The sequence below is a fragment of the Salvelinus sp. IW2-2015 genome, linkage group LG22 (assembly GCF_002910315.2).
Source record: "Salvelinus sp. IW2-2015 linkage group LG22, ASM291031v2, whole genome shotgun sequence".
NCBI classification, from domain to species: Eukaryota; Metazoa; Chordata; class Actinopteri; order Salmoniformes; family Salmonidae; genus Salvelinus; species Salvelinus sp. IW2-2015.
The window spans coordinates 6042264-6059454 of record NC_036862.1 but is presented as its reverse complement, the minus strand read 5'-3'; the positions used below and the strand labels follow the sequence as shown (position 1 = coordinate 6059454).

Genomic DNA, 17191 nt, shown 5'->3' with positions numbered 1-17191 from the left:
GGGCAGGGAATCATCACTGTGTTAACCAATAMGTTTTTGCCTCCATTTCCTCATCCTTCTCTCATTTGTCTCTCCTTCCCTCTCGCATCTCTCCCTCTCTCCAGCCACGGCTCTGAAGATGAACATGAACCTACGGGAGCTGTACTTGGCTGATAACAAGCTGAACGGCCTGCAGGACTCGGCACAGCTGGGCAACCTGCTCAAGTTCAACTGCAACATTCAGATACTGGACCTCCGCAACAACCACATACTGGACTCTGGTAGGGATACAGCTCGCTGCTATCATCTCACCAGCCTCTTCACATCAGCATCTTCATTTCAGCATCTTCACACCAGCCTCTTCACACCAGCCTCTTCACTCTGTTTCTCTCCCAGTCCTCTCTCTCTCTCCCTGTCTGAACCTTTCTTTCTCACTATTTCTCTCTCTCTGTCTCTGTCTCTCTGTGTTTCTCTCACCTTATCTATCACATCATGACAACCTCATAACCCAGCGTTGAGTTTTTCATCTTGCAGTCCAAAATACTAAAATAGTTCCACTCCGACTCTTGTTTCCTTGTAACAAATAATCTGGACGTGTTTTAAAGAACGGAAGAACCGCATTCTCTAACCACAAATGTCATTTGAATCACAAACTAACCCCAYGCTCAACCATTACCCTTAACCTCTTTCTCTCTATCCCCCCCTCTGTGTGATGTGCAGGTCTGGCCTACGTCTGTGAAGGCCTGAAGGAACAGAGGAAAGGCCTGGTCACTCTGGTGCTCTGGAACAACCAGCTAACGCACAACGGCATGGGCTACCTCGCAGCTGCACTGGTAAACACACGCCGCAAAGTGAGGTGCTTCGGCTCAGCACTGATGTACACGCATTCACACACGCGCACACATGTCATGCAGCCATGGGGTTGAGGAAACTGTGGTTTGCGTGTGCTCCCTGGACTCTGCTGATTTAAGCAGTCTTGTGTTTTTGTGTCTGGAGCCTGCCTCACATCTCTCCCACAGAAACGATGTATAAAACAGACAATGAATCCCTATGGGATCCCTGTGGAACCATAGACATGCGTTGGCAGTTACATTGGACCCCATTCTGTACATGAAGTTCATAACACTGCAAGATCTACAGTTAATTGAAGTCGCTCTGAAGAATCCCACCCGTATGGCTAATGTGACTGATGTCCAGTCACGTTTTACTTCCAGTGATGTCAGCAGCTTTCCCTTTCCCTCCCACTGCTATCTCCCCCTTCCCAGCCGGTCTCGGCTCGTCCTATCAGGACAGAGAAGCTGGGTACAGGCCATTATCACCGATCCGGTTGCCAGGAGAACTGGGCCTAGCTTTAAAGGCCCAGTGCAGTCAACATTCCGAGATCGAAACGGCTGTACTGGGCCTTTTTTAGTTAAGCATGGTGGTGACGTCTATATCCAGGCCTGTCGGTCAGTGGGAGGGTGGCTCATGCACATAGTAGTGGTGCTCCAACAGTCCGTTTATCCTTGACATAGAGAATGATACTGTTTTGACCGCGTGGAGGACTTAGTCAGCAGGCCTGAGGCAAAGTGTTTTTAGGGCTGTGTGGATGATATTCTGAATGTACTGTATATCACCCAACTGGAATGAAGCCTAGTCGGACCCCCAGGTGGACAGGTTTGGTACGACTGATACTTCCTCGCCATATCAAAATACAGAAATGAAATCGCAGCTGTCGCTCTTTAAGAACTGAGGAACCTAGAATGAGGTCCCTTTTTAGATGTCCCTTTGTCGGGACGTTGAGGGGTGTTTGGAATACTGAGGCGTTCTGAGAATGTTGGCACATAGACACGAGATTCCGGGTCTTCAGAGAGGCCTGTCGGCTAGCGTTCCCATCACGGGCTGGATCTAGTGGTGCATAACACACGCTCTGGACATTCATCTAACGCTCATGCACGAGATCCCATGACTGCCTCCGCTGCACTCTCATAATAGGAGAGACGTGTACATGTAGGCACCACGTACAATACATTTGTTTTTACTATATATATATATATATATATAATATTTTTTTTTACTATATATATATATATATATATAAGTATCAGTCAAAAGTTTGGACACACCTACTCATTCCGGGGTTTTTCTTTATTTGGACTATTTTCAACATTGTAGAATAATAGTGAAGACATCAAAACTATGAAATAACACATGGCATCATGTAGTAACCAAAGAAGTGTTAAAAAAAATCTAAATATATTTTATGTAACCACCCGTTGCCTTGTTGACAGCTTTGCACACTCTTGCCATTCTCTCAACCAGCTTCATGAGGTAGTCACCTGGAATGCATTTCAATTAACAGGTGTGAATTAGTGGAATTTCTTTCCTCCTTAATGTGTTTGAGCCAATCAGTTGTGTTGTGACAAGGTAGGGGTGGTATACAGAAGATAGCCCTATTTGGTAAAAGACCAAGTCCACATTATGTCAAGAAAAGCTCAAATAAGCAAAGAGAAATGACAGTCCATCATTTTAAGACATGAAGGTCAGTCAATCCGGAAAATGTCAAGAACTTCAAGTGCAGTCGCAAAAACCAAGCGCTCTCATGAGGACCGCCACAGGAAAGGAAGACCCAGAGTTACTTCTACTGCAGCGGATAAGTTCATTAGAGTTACCAGCCTCAGAAATTGCAGCCCATATAAATGTATCACAGAGTTCAAGTAACAGACACATCTCAACATCAACTGTTTAGAGGACACTGTGAATCAGGCCTTCATGGTCGAATTGCTGCAAAGAAACCACTACTAAAGGACACTAATAAGAAGAAGAGACTTGCTTTGGCCAAGAAACATGAGCAATGGACATTAGACCGGTGGAAATCTGTTCTTTTGGTCTGATGAATCCAAATTTTAGAATTTTGGTTCCAACCGCCATGTCTTTGTGAGACGCAGAGAGTAGTTGAACGTTCCAACCGTGAAGCATAGAGGAGAAGGTGTGATGGTGTGGGGGTGCTTTGCTGGTGACACTGTCTGTGATTTATTTACAGCATTCTGCAGCGATATGCCATCCCATCTGGTTTGGGCTTAGTGGGACTATCATTTGTTTTTCAACAGGACAATGACCCAACACACCTCCAGGCTGTGTAAGGGCTATTTGACCAAGATGGAGAGTGATGGAGTGCTGCCTCAGATGACCTGGCCTCTACAATCACCTGACCTCAACCCAATTGAGATGGTTTGGGATGAGTTGGACTGCAGAGTGAAGGAAAAGCAGCCAACAAGTGCTCAGCATATGTGGGAACTCCTTCAAGAATGTTGGAAAATAATTGCACGTGAAGCTGGTTGAGAGAATGCCAAGAGTGTGCAAAGCTGTCAAGGCAAAGGATGGCTACTTTGAAAAATATAAAATATATTTTTTATTTGTTTAGCACCTTTTTGGTTATTCCATGATTCCGTATGTGTTATTTCATAGTGTTGATGTCTACAGTGTAGAACATAGTAAAAATAAAGAAAACCCTTGAATGAGTAGGTGTCCAAACTTTTGACTGGTACTGTGTATACATGCATACATGCATACATGCATACATACATATAGTGCTTTCGGAAAGTATTCAGACCCCTCAACTTTTTCCACATTTTGTTACATTACAGCCTTATTCTGAAATTAAATAGTTTTTTTCCCTCATCAATCTATACACAATACCCCATAATGACAAAGCAAAAACAGATTTTTAGAAATATTTGCTAATTCATGGAAAATGTTAAACTGAAATATTACATTTACGTAAGTATTCAGACCCTTTACTCAGTACTTTGTTAAAGCACCTTTGGAAGCGAATACAGCATCGAGTCTTGGGCATGACGCTACAAGCTTGGCACACCTGTATTTGGGGAGTGTCTCCCATTCTTCTCTGCAGATMCTCTCAAGCTCTGTCAGGTTGGATGGGGAGCGTTGCTGCACAGCTATTTTCAGGTCTCTCCAGAGATGTTTGATCGGGTTAAGTTCGGGCTCTGGCTGGGCCACTCAAGGACATTCAGAGACTTGTCCCGAAGCCACTCCTGTGTTGTCTTGGCTGTGTGCTTAGGGTCGTTGTCCTGTTTGAAGGTGAACCTTCGCCCCAGTCTGATGTCCTGAGCGGTTTGGAGCAGGTTTTCATCAAGGATCTCTCAGTACTTTGCTCCGTTCATCTTTCCCTTGATCCTAACTAGTCTCCCAGTCCCTGCCGCTGAAAAACATTCCCATAGCATGATGCTGTCACCACCATACTTCACCGTGGGGATGTTGCCAGGTTTCCTCCAGACGTGACGCTTGGCATTTAGGCAAAATAGTTTTCTCTTGATTTCATCAGACCAGAGAATCTTGTTTCTCATGGTCTGAGAGTCCATTAGGTGCCTTTTGGCAAACTCCAAGCGGGCTGTCATGTGCCTTTTTACTGAGGAGTGGCTTCCGTCTGGCCTCTCTACCATAAAAGCCTGATTGGTGGAGTGCTGCAGAGATGGGAGAATCTTCCAGAAGGACAACCATCTCCACAGAGGAACTCTGGAGCCATGTCAGAGTGACCATTGGGTTCTTGGTCACCTCTCTGACCAAGGCCGTTCTCCCGCGATTGCTCAGTTAGGCTTTGCGGCCAGCTCTAGGAAGGGTCTTGGTGGTTCCAAACTTCTTCCATTTAAGAAAGATGGAGGCTACTGTGTTCTTGGGGACCTTCAATGCTGCAGAATTGTTTTTGTGGTACCCTTCCCCAGATCTGTGCCTCAACACAATCCTGTCTCGGAGCTGTACGGACAATTCCTTCAACCTCATGACTTGGTTTTTGCTCTGACATGCACTGTCAACTGAGGGACCTTCATATAGACAGGTTTGTGCCTTTCCAAATCATGTCCAATCAATTGAATKTACCACAGGTGGACTCCAAGTTGTAGAAACATCTCAAGGGTGGTCAATGGAAACCAGATGCACCTGAGCTCAATTTCGAGTCTCATATCAAAGGGTCTGAATACTTATGTTAAGGTATTTCAGTTATTTTATTTTTTATACATTTGCAAAAAATGTGCTTTATCATTATGGGGTATTGTGTGTAGATTGAGATTTGTTTTTGTTTAATACATTTTAGAAAATTTGCTGTAACGCAACAAGATGTGGAAAAGGGAAGGGTTTTGAATACTTTCCGAATGCGCTGTATATACATATCCATTTTCAAAGTGATGGATACAGCCATCTGTTTGTAGTGTGTTGTACTTTGCATCATACGTCACAGTATATTTGCTGCCCCCTATCCCATGCTATGTGTAAAACCTGTTCCTCTCTCTCTCCCTCTCTAGCCCTGTACCCAGAGTTTGGAGACCCTAAATCTGGGCCATAACACTGTGGGGAACGAGGGGGTCCACAAGCTGAAGGACGGTCTGATCGCCAACCGCTCGGTGCTCCGGCTGGGCCTGGCGTCCACCAAGCTGTCTTGCGAGGGTGTGTGTTTGTGTGTTCTTATTTAGATATTTACAGCTATTAAAATACTTTTGGTTTAAAATAAAACCCTCATTGACTAAGTAAATGGAGCTGTTAGTGTGTGAAACGGCATTGAGCTGAGCCCTGTATCTCCGCTCCCCCTGTACTGTATGTCAGGTGCCGTGGCGGTGGCTGAGTTCGTCGCCGAGAGCCCCCGGCTGCTGCGTCTGGACCTGAGGGAGAACGAGATCAAGACAGGGGGCCTCATGGCCCTCTCCCTGGCCCTCAAAGTCAACACCTCCCTCCTACGCCTCGACCTGGACCGAGAGCCCAAGAAAGAGACTGTGAGAGAGAGGGGGGAATGGGGAAAGGGAGGAGATGGGGAGAAGTACAGAGAGGAGTGGGGACTGTATGCCGGTTGTCCTTTGTAATACATTGTCCAGATGAATTTGTAGGGTTGGGGGGAGTAGGGTTAAAGTAGACCGGGAACATCAATGTAGAAAGCCCCGATCTCACCTAGTTCTCATGCATTTGTGTTTTCCTTCTGCCTCCCAGGTGAAGAGCTTCATCGATACGCAGCGTTCCCTGCTGGCTGAGATCCAGAACGGCTGCAAGCGGAACTTCATCCTAGCCAAGGAGAAGGAGGAGACCGAGCAGCAGATGCATTCGGCCTCCATGGCCGAGATCGCCACCGAGGACAGAACCATAGAGGAGGACGGAGCTGATTCCGGCGAGCATGTTGATAACGATGGGAAAGACAGTGAGTGTGAGGGAGGAGAGGAAGGAGTGAAAGACACTGAGCGCCTGACTGAAAGCCAATTGGCAGCGAGCTCTGAGGGAGTGGTGTTGCCTTCGCTTTTGGAGTCCGACTCGGACACGGACGACGAAGAGGAGGAAGAGGTGGTTCTCTCTAAAGCTCCCTCCGTCTCCCCCGTCCCCAAACACACTGGTCCTTCAGTCCGAGCGGCGACAACTCAGCACCCCCTCAGTGCCTCACAGACGCCCCCCGCCCCCTCTGCCTCACCAGCTACGGGGTCTGTCATTTCAGGGATCACCGTCACAGAGTCCACGGGGGCCCCCGGTACGCCCCCCTCGCCGGGCCGCTGTATCTCTGTGTCGAGCCCCGGAAGGGGCCACAAGATCTTCATGGTGACCAGAGTCGAGAGCTTCTCTGACCAGCAACAGGTCCTGGGGGAGATTGGCCTGACCAAGCCCCAGGTCTCCAAAGAGCCGGTGGTGTCACTAGTGAAGGAAACCACACAGCAACCACATCCTCCTTCACAACCCCCACAGGAGGAGGTGAGCACACAACCCCAGACCACGCCCACACCACTGACACAGGAGGAGGTGACACAGAGCCTGCCAGAACAGACACAGCATCAGGCCACGCCCACACCACTGACACAGGAGGAGGTGACACACAGCCTGCCAGAACAGACACAGCCCCAGGCCACGCCCACACCACTGACACAGGAGGAGGTGACACAGAGCCTGCCAGAACAGCCCAGCCGACGCCTGACACCGCCCTGACACAGGAGGAGGTGACACAGAGCCTGCCAGAACAGACACAGCCCCAGGCCACGCCCACACCACTGACACAGGAGGTGGTGACACAGAGCCTGCCAGAACAGACACAGCCCCAGACCACGCCGACACCACTGACACAGGAGCTGGTCCAGAGTTCAGACGAACCACAGACGGTCGATCCTAAACAGACGGAGCAGAGTCCTGTTGCGCCAGAGCTACCCCCTTCAGAGGAGACCGTAGTAGAGACTCCTAATGACCTGTCGGAGACGCTAGAACTACCATCCAACCTCCTAACCCAGCCCACAGAGGAGGAAGTGGAGGGAGTTCTAGACCGTTCACAACCTGTACTGGCGGAGCAGAGCCCATTAACAGCAGCCCAGCCATCACACTCACCCTCCCTTCCTACAGAAGTAGCAGCAGCAACACTAGCATCACCCCAACAGACGGAGCAGATGGTAGAGACAGCTACAGAGCCCCAGCTAGAACAGTCTGCTGTTGAGCAGCAGTCCACTGAAGCTGCGCTGGAAGGAGAGGAGGTGGTGGTGGTTGTGGAAAAGGAGGAGAGTCAGGACCCAGTAGAAGAGACACTTTGTGAACAGGCGGAGTCTCAAACCAACACAGAGGAGGAAGATGAGATGCAGTCAGAACGGCTTCCACAGCAGGACCAGAGTCCGGAACAGGCTCGTGACACAGTTCAGCAACCGTTAGCGCCGCAACCGTTAGCACTTCAGCTAGCTACACAGACTAATACGAAGCCCCTGGGGAGTCTGCTTCTAACAGCACCGCTCCAGTCACAGCCTGAAACAGTGCAGCCAGACTCTGAGCTTCTGCCCCCGCAACAGGAACCGGTAGAGACACTTCCATGGGCACAGCGACAGGTGGCGCCAGAGAGTCCCTCTGAGCAGGGAGCCACGGAGAGTGTAGCAGAAGCGGAACAGGAACTGTATCTGTCGGAGGAACAGCAGCAACTAGCAAAACAGGCACTTCCTGTGCAGGTGGAACAGCAGCAACAACAACATCCTGTTCTAGAGGAACTACAGAAGCAGCAGCTTCAACCAGAGGGGCAATCACAGACCACTCTTCCCGCTGAGCCCTCACCTGTTCCAGCCGAGACAGACACTTCCCTGGAGGTGGAGGGCCATAGCTCCCCTCCCAAGGCAGAGGAGTCCCCAGACGAGAGCTCCACGGACGAGGGGGAGAGAGTGGAGGAAGTGGTGGGCTCAGCCCTTCCCAACGGCCTGAAGCCAGAGTTCGCCCTTCACCTGCTGGACCCCGAGGGCCCCAAGCCTGGGCCTGGTAGCTGTGTGATGGAGCACGGTGAGTCACAGGCTCTGAGGGAACACCCTGTCTGTAGTGGGACAACGGGTGTGACCGACACATGCATACGGTATACACATGGTACACTCGCAGACACACACACAGTCTGACAAAGTGTGTGTATTTTGCAGTGAGTGTCACAGCAGAGCTGAGCTGTGGTCAGGACCTGGAGGAGCTGTTGCTGGAGGCCAGCCTGGAGACTGGAAGAGACGCACCATAGCTGTGTCATGGTACACCTACACTTACTAATCTCCTGGATCTCTTTACAATGTACAGTCCACACACGCTAGACACATTTGTGGTAACACACCCCAAAAATAGATTGGCCGATCTATATCAAATAATACAATGTGTGCTCTAATATCGGTCCTATCTGTTTGTTCTGCGGTGGTTCTGTAGGAGAGAGGTACACAGGACTCGTATCGTCTCTGTCTCTGTGACTCGGCTTGTTGCTCCTCCAATTTGGTTGTTGTTACCACGAACTTCTCACCACCCCCTCTCTATGAAAACAGAGGACCAGTTGTCATCTAAGTCAAACAAAAAATACACACAACAATAATCATTGAGCTTCGTCACAGTATATAAGGAATTCACTTCAATTGAAACGCGCGCACACTGTATTGTAAAGAAAAAACAAGAATGGACACTAAGAAAATCACACTAACCTTTTGCCTGTCACTACATTCCGTCAATCAGGAAACCACGCTCATGCTGGGGGGGGGGGGGGGGGGGAGAAAGAGGTTGAGAGGGACGGAGGGGGTTTATCACTGCGCTAACCAAAGACACAGGACACACACTGCTCACCACTGCTCCACCCCGACGTGTGTTCTTCATAGTGTCGTGGGTTTGCACACTGACACAAAACCATACTATTGCCCTCTGCTGGACGAAAGAGAGTGTGCACAGCTGTGTGTGACAGTGTGGGACCCAGACAAGAGGACCCACTGGCTTTGTGTGTCATTCTCTGACAATACAGTGGGAAAACGGAGGGGTTTTATAACCAAGGAATGTGTGTGTTACAGTTTTATCTGTCCCCCCCCCCACCACCTCGTAAGGGATCTCTGCCAAAGTGACCGTTTTTTCTTTTCTGTTCTCTCCGTTCGCTTTGGCCCCCTCAGGAATCGTCCCCTGCAGTGTCTCCAGCAACGCTCTGGAACACCCAAACCATCTGTCATCTGCCAAAAGCACACGGTCTCAGTCACAAATGATGTTGAGTTTCCTTTAATAATCAGATAGCGGAGTTACTCCAATCTAAAGTTTCTGGGAACCTCTGTTAATGTTGGATAACAAAATGTCTGCCTTTGACGGAGTGATGCCGTTCATTACGGAGAAAGTCTACCGTTTTTTTTTCTTGTCTTTTTCTCGACTGGACAGTTATCAGACGTTCTATTCCAGGTGGATTTTTTTTGTTTGTCCGACCCAGAGTGATAAATGTAGTGTGACACTCAATAGGAGTATAAATAAAAAGCAGTCCTCCATCTTTCTTTGTCTTTTTGTTGGTACAACACTGTGCCATCTCATTTCCCAACTCAACACAGGATAAATGTTGCCTTCGACTCGACTAGGTTTAATTTAATCTCTTTTTGTTTTACTGCTTGGAGAAATCAGTCATTTTGTATTTATTTTATAGTTGTATGAGCCTTCGTGTGATTTATTTTTCTCCCCTTCTCTTCCTCATTTTATTAGTTATTTTCCATGGGGTTTGCTTCTAAAGATTTCCCCATTTTTGGTGTATATTTCAGATTCAAATTAGAGCAATTATTACGTTTATTTTTATTTTTGGGGGGTGGGGTATGGGGTAGATGAGAGTATGCTGGGTGGCGGATCAACGGATATGGCAATAGGAGGGGGGGGGGGGAGTGCAGTTGTGAAAATGAACGTTTTCCTAAGGAGGAGCTATGTGAGTGATGGTTCACATCACTCTGATAAAATGCTGACTGAGAGACTTCCTGTGTTGAAACTGTACATCTTAAACAGCGCTGTGCTAAGACCACCAGGGAGCGCTGGGGATATTGGTGTTTTCCTTGTAGACCAGGAGGACATTGATATAAACAGGTGGGTGAACGTTTGAGTGAACACAGGGGTCCCTCTGTCTTATACCATCTTGGGACATATGTGAGCCTGAATGCCCAACACTGTGAACCTATGGCCCAGGTACCAAGGGCCCTATTTAACCAGTATCTAGAAGGTTCCAGGGTAAGGCAAAAAGGTGCTTTCTTACAGTGCAAGAAGAATACAGGTTTGTCTCAGCTGCGGGATCCTCTGGATATAGGTTTTGGTTGAATAGAGCCCCTTGTCTCAATCCCACTGTTCTGTCTCCCCTGGTCAACCAGGTTGTTTCTCAGCCCAGGTAATCATGTCTGTGCTGCCCCCGCTGTTTGTAATGCTTTAATTTTTAGTAATTTTTAATTATTTGTTAAATTAATTCGAAATGTGCTGGTAATCACAGATATGTATGGCAAAACATTTTTGTTCCTCTCTCAAATAAATGCATGTACTGACTAATGAAGTGACGGAGTGTTTCACTGAAAATACTCTCTTTGGGAACTGCATTGATTTATTGGATGTTCTGCATGGAAATTATTTGGAATTTTCGGAAAATATTTAATTTGACGGACCATCATTTAGGACAAAGTACTGTAGGTCTGAAAGTCTATTTTGCACTGCTATTCCGCTGGTTAGTACCATCCCATCAACAAGCAAATGAAATGCTGCTAGTGTTTCCATGTTAATCTCTTTTTTCCCCCTTTTTTTTGTGTATGTTTTAAGCGAATTAGCCAATGGCCATATTCCATTTATTCAGATGTAGAGAAGAGGAATTTATTGGTCAAGGTGACATGGACCTAAAATGTCTTTCTATACGAGGAAGGAAATGGTATGGCTTTAACTGACAATGTCACAGCACATCAGTTTTAGAGACTCAATCAAGTTAAAAAAGGTCTTTGTAGGAGGCCTTTGGTAGTGTTTCATAAGCCTGCTCCAAAAGTGTTCTAACCCACATTTTAACAAATTCTGGAGCTTTGAGACATTAGAACCAGACTAGAGAGAGAAGGAAGGAAGGAAGGAAGGAAGGAAGGCAGGGATGGATGGATGGATGGATGGATGGATGGATGGATGGATGGAGTGAGAGACTGCCTATGCAAAATGACTATCACCTTTGTTGGTATCAGGTTGGTATGATGATCTCTGGTGCGTCAGAGATATGGAATAAGAATACTGTGTATCTCAATGGGTGTTGTCCTGTCGTCTTTCGTTCTGATGGGATGTGACCTGGTCTGAGTTGTATTAGGCAAGGTGATACTGCTTTGTATTGAAGGAATAAAGAGGCTTAATGTAATGTTACCTGTCAGAGATCTAAAAGACAAAAGTAGTAATCCACTTCACACAGAATCCACGGACACAATGTGGAACTGCAATAACAATGGTGGAAATCTGATTCGCATACCAGGTCCAAGGCCCAGTACAAGAGCTGACCGATAGCTTGGCCAGGCTAGTGACCCCTCTTTCAAGAGAGGTATTGAGAGAACAGGATCTGTTTTGGATACTTGCCATTGTTTTATCTCATTTCAATGTATTCTATGGATTTCTATCATGTTTTTTTCTCTAGTTTTTGTTTTGCCAATAGGACATGTGTACTGATATAGAGATGGTTCTAAAAAAAAAAAACATTGAGACCACTCGGACCAGCAATTGCGTACTACTATGACATGGCATGCTTGAAGTATGAAGTGGCATCTTGGCCAAGCATTCAGTACTATTCTGGTATGGATCTTATTCTCTACTATGTCAAGACTCAATAGGTCCGTCTTTGCATCAGATTTCAGGAGATGGCATGGCTCAATCTGAACTTTCCAAAAATGTGACCAAACTTTAAGATGGGACGTTGAGGGGTGAGGCGGTTCACCGCTCCCCTCGGAGACAGGCTCATGGGGCGAGGGGATTGTGTGTGGGGGGGGATTCTGTTCTCTTTTTATTAATAATTCTGTTCTGAAGGAATTCCAGCCAATACTAATCCAACCCCACCCTCCCACCCCCCAGGTGCTTATATGAAGAAAGATCATGAGAGAGGAAAGGAGAGGGGGCTAGAGAAAGCCTTAAACATAAACGTCATAAGCGAAACTCAGCATCTGCAAAGCTCCCTGAATTACAGAGAGTAAAAATACATTTAAGGACCATTCTCTTTCTGTACAGTAGACATGTGTGATCTGATTGGATAGAGAGACTAAGGGCAGGACCTTCTGGAATAAACTTAACTCAACACCCATGCTAACGTTAACATGTAATAGCTCATTTTCCTTCATGTTTATTCCCTTTCCTACTGTATCTATGCAAGTATTTATTTTGTTCTACTTTTCCCCAGCCCAAACTGCCACCCATGAAAAGGCTTAAATCCACAAGGAAAGCAACACTGAAAACTAATTAAAAGTGACCTTCAGTTCTACGTCTGCTTTTCTCAGCTTCCCCGTTCACCTTTAATTTCAGTAAACTTAGAAGTAGTCCAGTAGCTTTCTGCTCCCAGTACACCTCACCTGAAATACATTAGTGTTGTCTTTAGAGTACATGCAGACTTATGAGGTGGATCATATAAGCAATGATATTGTGCAATATTGTGACCTGTGGTGTTTTGTAGATTCACCTACATCTCATAATGTGTTCTTCTWAACTATCTATGAAGGTACAATATCTTGTTTTTGTTTATTTGGGTTAAAGTTTTACTGCATTTATGGATTTTGTGTATAATCTTGGTTGAAATAAAGGGTTTCCTAATTTCTCATGTCTCTTGGTTTCATGTTTGTTGCCTTGCCTGACCCTTCTTTTGAGCTAGGTTCATATACACGTCTCCAAACTATGGGAGACCGAGCCTTCATGCTCCCTTGCCCCTCGTCTATGGAATGCTCTCCCTGACCATCCGAGAGCCACTTCGTCCATGAGAACTTAAAAAATGGCCCTTAAAACCTACTACTACAGACTGTCATTTTCATAGCCTATATTACTGGACCACTGTTGTTTTTATTGTATATTGCATCTATATTTATTTTCCCTGATTTAGAGTTTCTGTAATGAAAAGCACTATACATATTTCAATGTATTCATTATATGTTCTGTATATGCCACAGTTATTGTGTTGGTGATGAATTGTGTGGCATTTGTAAGACAGAAACCCAATTGACCACCTGCACAGTGTCGACCGTGTTCCTCAGCTGTGTTTAGTACAATTTTTGTGGTTGACACTGCTGTAGTTTTCTGTCCCAGCACACTAAGTGAAACCAGAGGTCGGACAGAGAAGATGTGCCATAAACATTAACAAGTTAACAATCTGGTGTCTAGTTGATAAACTAATGTGGTTGTCTTGGAAAGTTAATGGTCAGCAGTGTTAGCTATTAAACTAACTGTCAGTGGACAGACCAAACTCATTCAGTCTTGTGTGTCCGTTCTGGCAAATTTTTCCCTTTGGCAACCAGTGGCGTAAAGTACTTAAGTAAAAAATACTTTAAAGTACTACTTAAGTAGTTTTTTGGGGGTATCTGTACTTTACTATTTATATTTTTGACAACTTTTACTTTACTACATTCCTAAAGAAAATAATACRTACAGCATGGTTTATTTGTAAATTATGTTGGTGTGCCCCTGGCTATGCTTAAATAAATAAAAACAATGAAATGGTGTCGTCTGGTTTGCTTAATATAAGGACTTTGAAATGATTTACACTTATATTTGAATACTTTAGTATATTTTAGAAATTACGTTTACTTTTGATATTTAAGTATATTTAAAACCAAATACTTTTAGACTTAGTCATATAGTATTTTACTGCGTGACTCACTTTTACTTGAGTCATTTTCTATTAAGGTATCTTGACTTTTACTCAAGTGTGACAATTGGGTACCTTTTCCACCACTGCAGACAACATACCCAAACATCACTGTCATAACTGTGATGACATGCAGAGTGAGCACAAGACGTTGAAAAGAGGGTAGAGGGAAATTATGCACATCCACAGATATCCCATAGAATCGACAGGTGCCGGGAAGTAATATACTGTGTAGGTTTATAGATGAACAAATACTCCACATTGTTGTTGATATTATATTATGCTATGTCTTGTAATATGTAATATTTTGCAAGTTGTCAGTCAGCCAACCTCTGGACACACATTCAGTTTGAATTTTTGCAAAGATTGGATTGAGTGTGACTGCAATGCTGAAAGAGCAGCTCTAACCTGAGAATGTATGTGAGGGATAACATGCTACCTAATTACCTGCTACTCTGGCTGACGTCACGCATACCTTATTTTCTTTTATTAAAGGATCATAAAATCTGTAGGATCCAACTATTCAACCTTTATAGGGAGTTTATTTTCTAAGGACAGTGGCAAGTGATCAAATGCTTCCTCGCCAGGCCTTTCCCTGGGCTTAGCAGGGCCTGAGGAATGTGCAGGCGTGTTGGTATAAGGGTGAAAGGGACTTTTCTGTGGTGTCAACCCTCATCTAGCCTGTTGGCTCACTGTCCACTGGACTGCACGTAGGCAGGGAGGAGCTGTCTGAGATGGGGCTCTGGCACCGCTGCATCTACACTGGCATGGATGGAGGGGAAGAAAAGGGTTGTGAGTTTGCACCCAGGTTGGGTTGGAATTCCCAACTCTGTTACAGAGGGATAGGTTTGTGTAGTATGTGGTGCTCATGTGGGTTAGTATGTATCCAGTATGGGTTGCTCATGGGATGGTGAGTTGATCTTCTCAATCTAAGGGTTCTCCTTTGTTTGTAATAGCATAATATGTCCAGGGCACGACTAAGCCTCCTATTTGTGTATCATGGGATGATGGCATGTCAGCATGACCATCACAAGACAAACCTGGACAATCCTGTATGAAGTTCATAGGCTGAGACCAAGGAAAGTCCCTAGCTTGCTGAATGTAAGATGTAATCTAACATGTATTTAGAAGATTGTATGCTATTCATATGCTTCTCTTGCTGACCGGTTGTCAATAAATCTTGAGTTGGACTCGGACTCCCGAGTGGCGCAGCGGTCTAAGGCACTGCATCTCAGTGCTAGAGGCATCACTGCAAACACCCTGGTTCAATTCCAGGCTGTATCACAACCGACCGTGATTGGGAGTCCCATAGGGYGGCGCACAATTGGCCCAGCATCGTCCGGGTTTGGCCGGTGTAGGCCATCATTGTAAATAAGAATTTGTTCTTAACTGACTTGCCAAGTTRAATAAAGGTTTTTAAAAAATAAAAATGTTTTTAAGTGTCTATCGTTTATTTTCTGTCTCATCACGACCATCAAAACGTAGAACCCTAGCAGAGGGATGCCATTTGTGTTGCCGCAAGACTCCACTCATGTCTTGGAGAGCCAGATGTGGTCGCTCAAGCATGGTTAAGTATGACAATGAGTTTTTATGATGGATATAACTTTATTAGGAACTTTCCCCCTGACGTTATGACACAGCTTTATTCTTATTGATACTACAGTGGGGCAAAAAAGTATTTAGTCAGCCACCAATTGTGCAAGTTCTCCCACTTAAAAAGATGAGAGAGGCCTGTAATTTTCATCATAGGTACACTTCAACTATGACAGACAAAATGAGAAACAAAAATCCAGAAAATCACATTGTAGGATTTTTTATGAATTTATTTGCAAATTATGGTGGAAAATAAGTATTTGGTCACCTCCTGTTAGTGAGCATTTCTCCTTTGCCAAGATAATCCATCCACCTGACAGSTGTGTCATATCAAGAAGCTGATTAAACAGCATGATCATTACACAGGTCCACCTTGTGCTGTAGACAATAAAAGTTCACTCTAAAATGTGCAGTTTTGTCACAGAGCACAATGCCACAGATGTCTCAAGTTTTGAGGGAGTGTGCAATTGGCATGCTGACTACAGGAATGTCCACCAGAGCTGTTGACATAGAATGTAATGTTCATTTCTCTACCATAAGCCGCCTGCAACATTGTTTTAGACAATTTGGCAGTACGTTTAACCGGCCTCACAACCATAGACCACGTGTAACCACACCAGTTCAGGACCTCCACGTCCGGCTTGTTCACCTGCAGGATTGTCTGTGACCAGCCACCCGGACAGCTGATGAAACTGAGGAGTATTTCTGTCTGTGAAAAAGTCCTTTTGTGGGGAAAAACTAATTCAGATTGGCTGGGCCTGGTTGCCCTGTGGGTGGGCCTGGCTCCCAAGTGGGTGGGCCTACCTATGGCTGCGCCCCTGCCCAGTCATGTGAAATCCATAGATTAAGGCCGAATTAATTCATTTTAATTGACTGATTTCYTKATATGAACTGGTGCTAAATAAAATTGTTGAAATTGTTGCATGTTGCGTTTATATTTTTGTTCAGTATGGTATAATCTTTGCTCAGGTTTAAATTACTTTCACTCAGCATTACCTTTTTTTGATGTGTGRGCAGTAAAGGGTTAAATGGGTGGGTGGGCTTTCCTCTTAACCCACACAAGGGAACGGGACAGCAGACTGGGGATAATGAAGGATGATGAGAGCGAATCCCCTCACATGACAGCGATTATAACCTGGGGGTTTGGTGGGCGTGGGAGAGAAAAAGAGTGAGAGGAGAGAGAATAACGGAGCAGAACACATGAGGAAACTTTTTAATTCGGTGCGCAGAAGCGCAAATGTGGACGTATTATCTCGCCGCCATTTACCAGGTGATTATTTGACGCTTGTGATCTACCGCGCCTCAAAGGTAAAGAAACTCTAAAACAATAATATAAATATTCATTCACACTATGTAAAAGTGATAGTGGCAAACCATTTGTCAGGGATTTTTTTTGTCGTCAGACTATCCTAATTTTAATTGCTCTGATTTTTAGAGCACATCATTGCTCATTGCATTAGGCTACCGGTAATTGTTTTTCACTTTTTGATTTATGTATTTCAGTCAGATCACATATGGTAAATTTGTGTGTGTGTGTGTGTGTGT

General features: G+C 45.4%; 3 protein-coding genes across 6 annotated transcripts in view; 2 read left to right on the top strand and 1 right to left on the bottom strand.

The window, feature by feature from the left end:
- Positions 1 to 13012, top strand: part of LOC111949635 (protein phosphatase 1 regulatory subunit 37) — a 48727-nt gene extending 35715 nt beyond the window's left edge. Inside the window, exons 7-14 of one of the 4 annotated variants that reach the window (XM_023966972.2) lie at positions 105 to 260; positions 700 to 812; positions 5277 to 5418; positions 5575 to 5741; positions 5953 to 6876; positions 6939 to 8241; positions 8373 to 8471; positions 12280 to 13012. In XM_023966972.2, the coding sequence (XP_023822740.1) occupies positions 105 to 260; positions 700 to 812; positions 5277 to 5418; positions 5575 to 5741; positions 5953 to 6876; positions 6939 to 8241; positions 8373 to 8461 (2894 nt within the window). In that variant the 3' untranslated portion in view covers positions 8462 to 8471; positions 12280 to 13012. Of the gene's footprint in view, positions 1 to 104; positions 261 to 699; positions 813 to 5276; positions 5419 to 5574; positions 5742 to 5952; positions 6877 to 6938; positions 8242 to 8372; positions 9720 to 12279 lie in introns of those variants that run through there. The other 3 variants (XM_023966971.2, XM_023966970.2, XM_023966969.2) reach the window with 3 other exon arrangements.
- LOC111949708 (uncharacterized) overlaps positions 1 to 17191 on the bottom strand; it is a 387379-nt gene that overhangs the window by 255259 nt on the left and 114929 nt on the right. The gene's annotated exons all lie outside the window — the stretch shown is intronic.
- The window catches only part of LOC139022765 (uncharacterized), an 8187-nt gene continuing 7802 nt past the window's right edge, over positions 16807 to 17191 (top strand). Inside the window, exon 1 of the mRNA XM_070433902.1 lies at positions 16807 to 16954. The gene's annotated coding sequence lies outside the window, so the exon portion shown is untranslated. The remainder of the gene's footprint in view (positions 16955 to 17191) is intronic.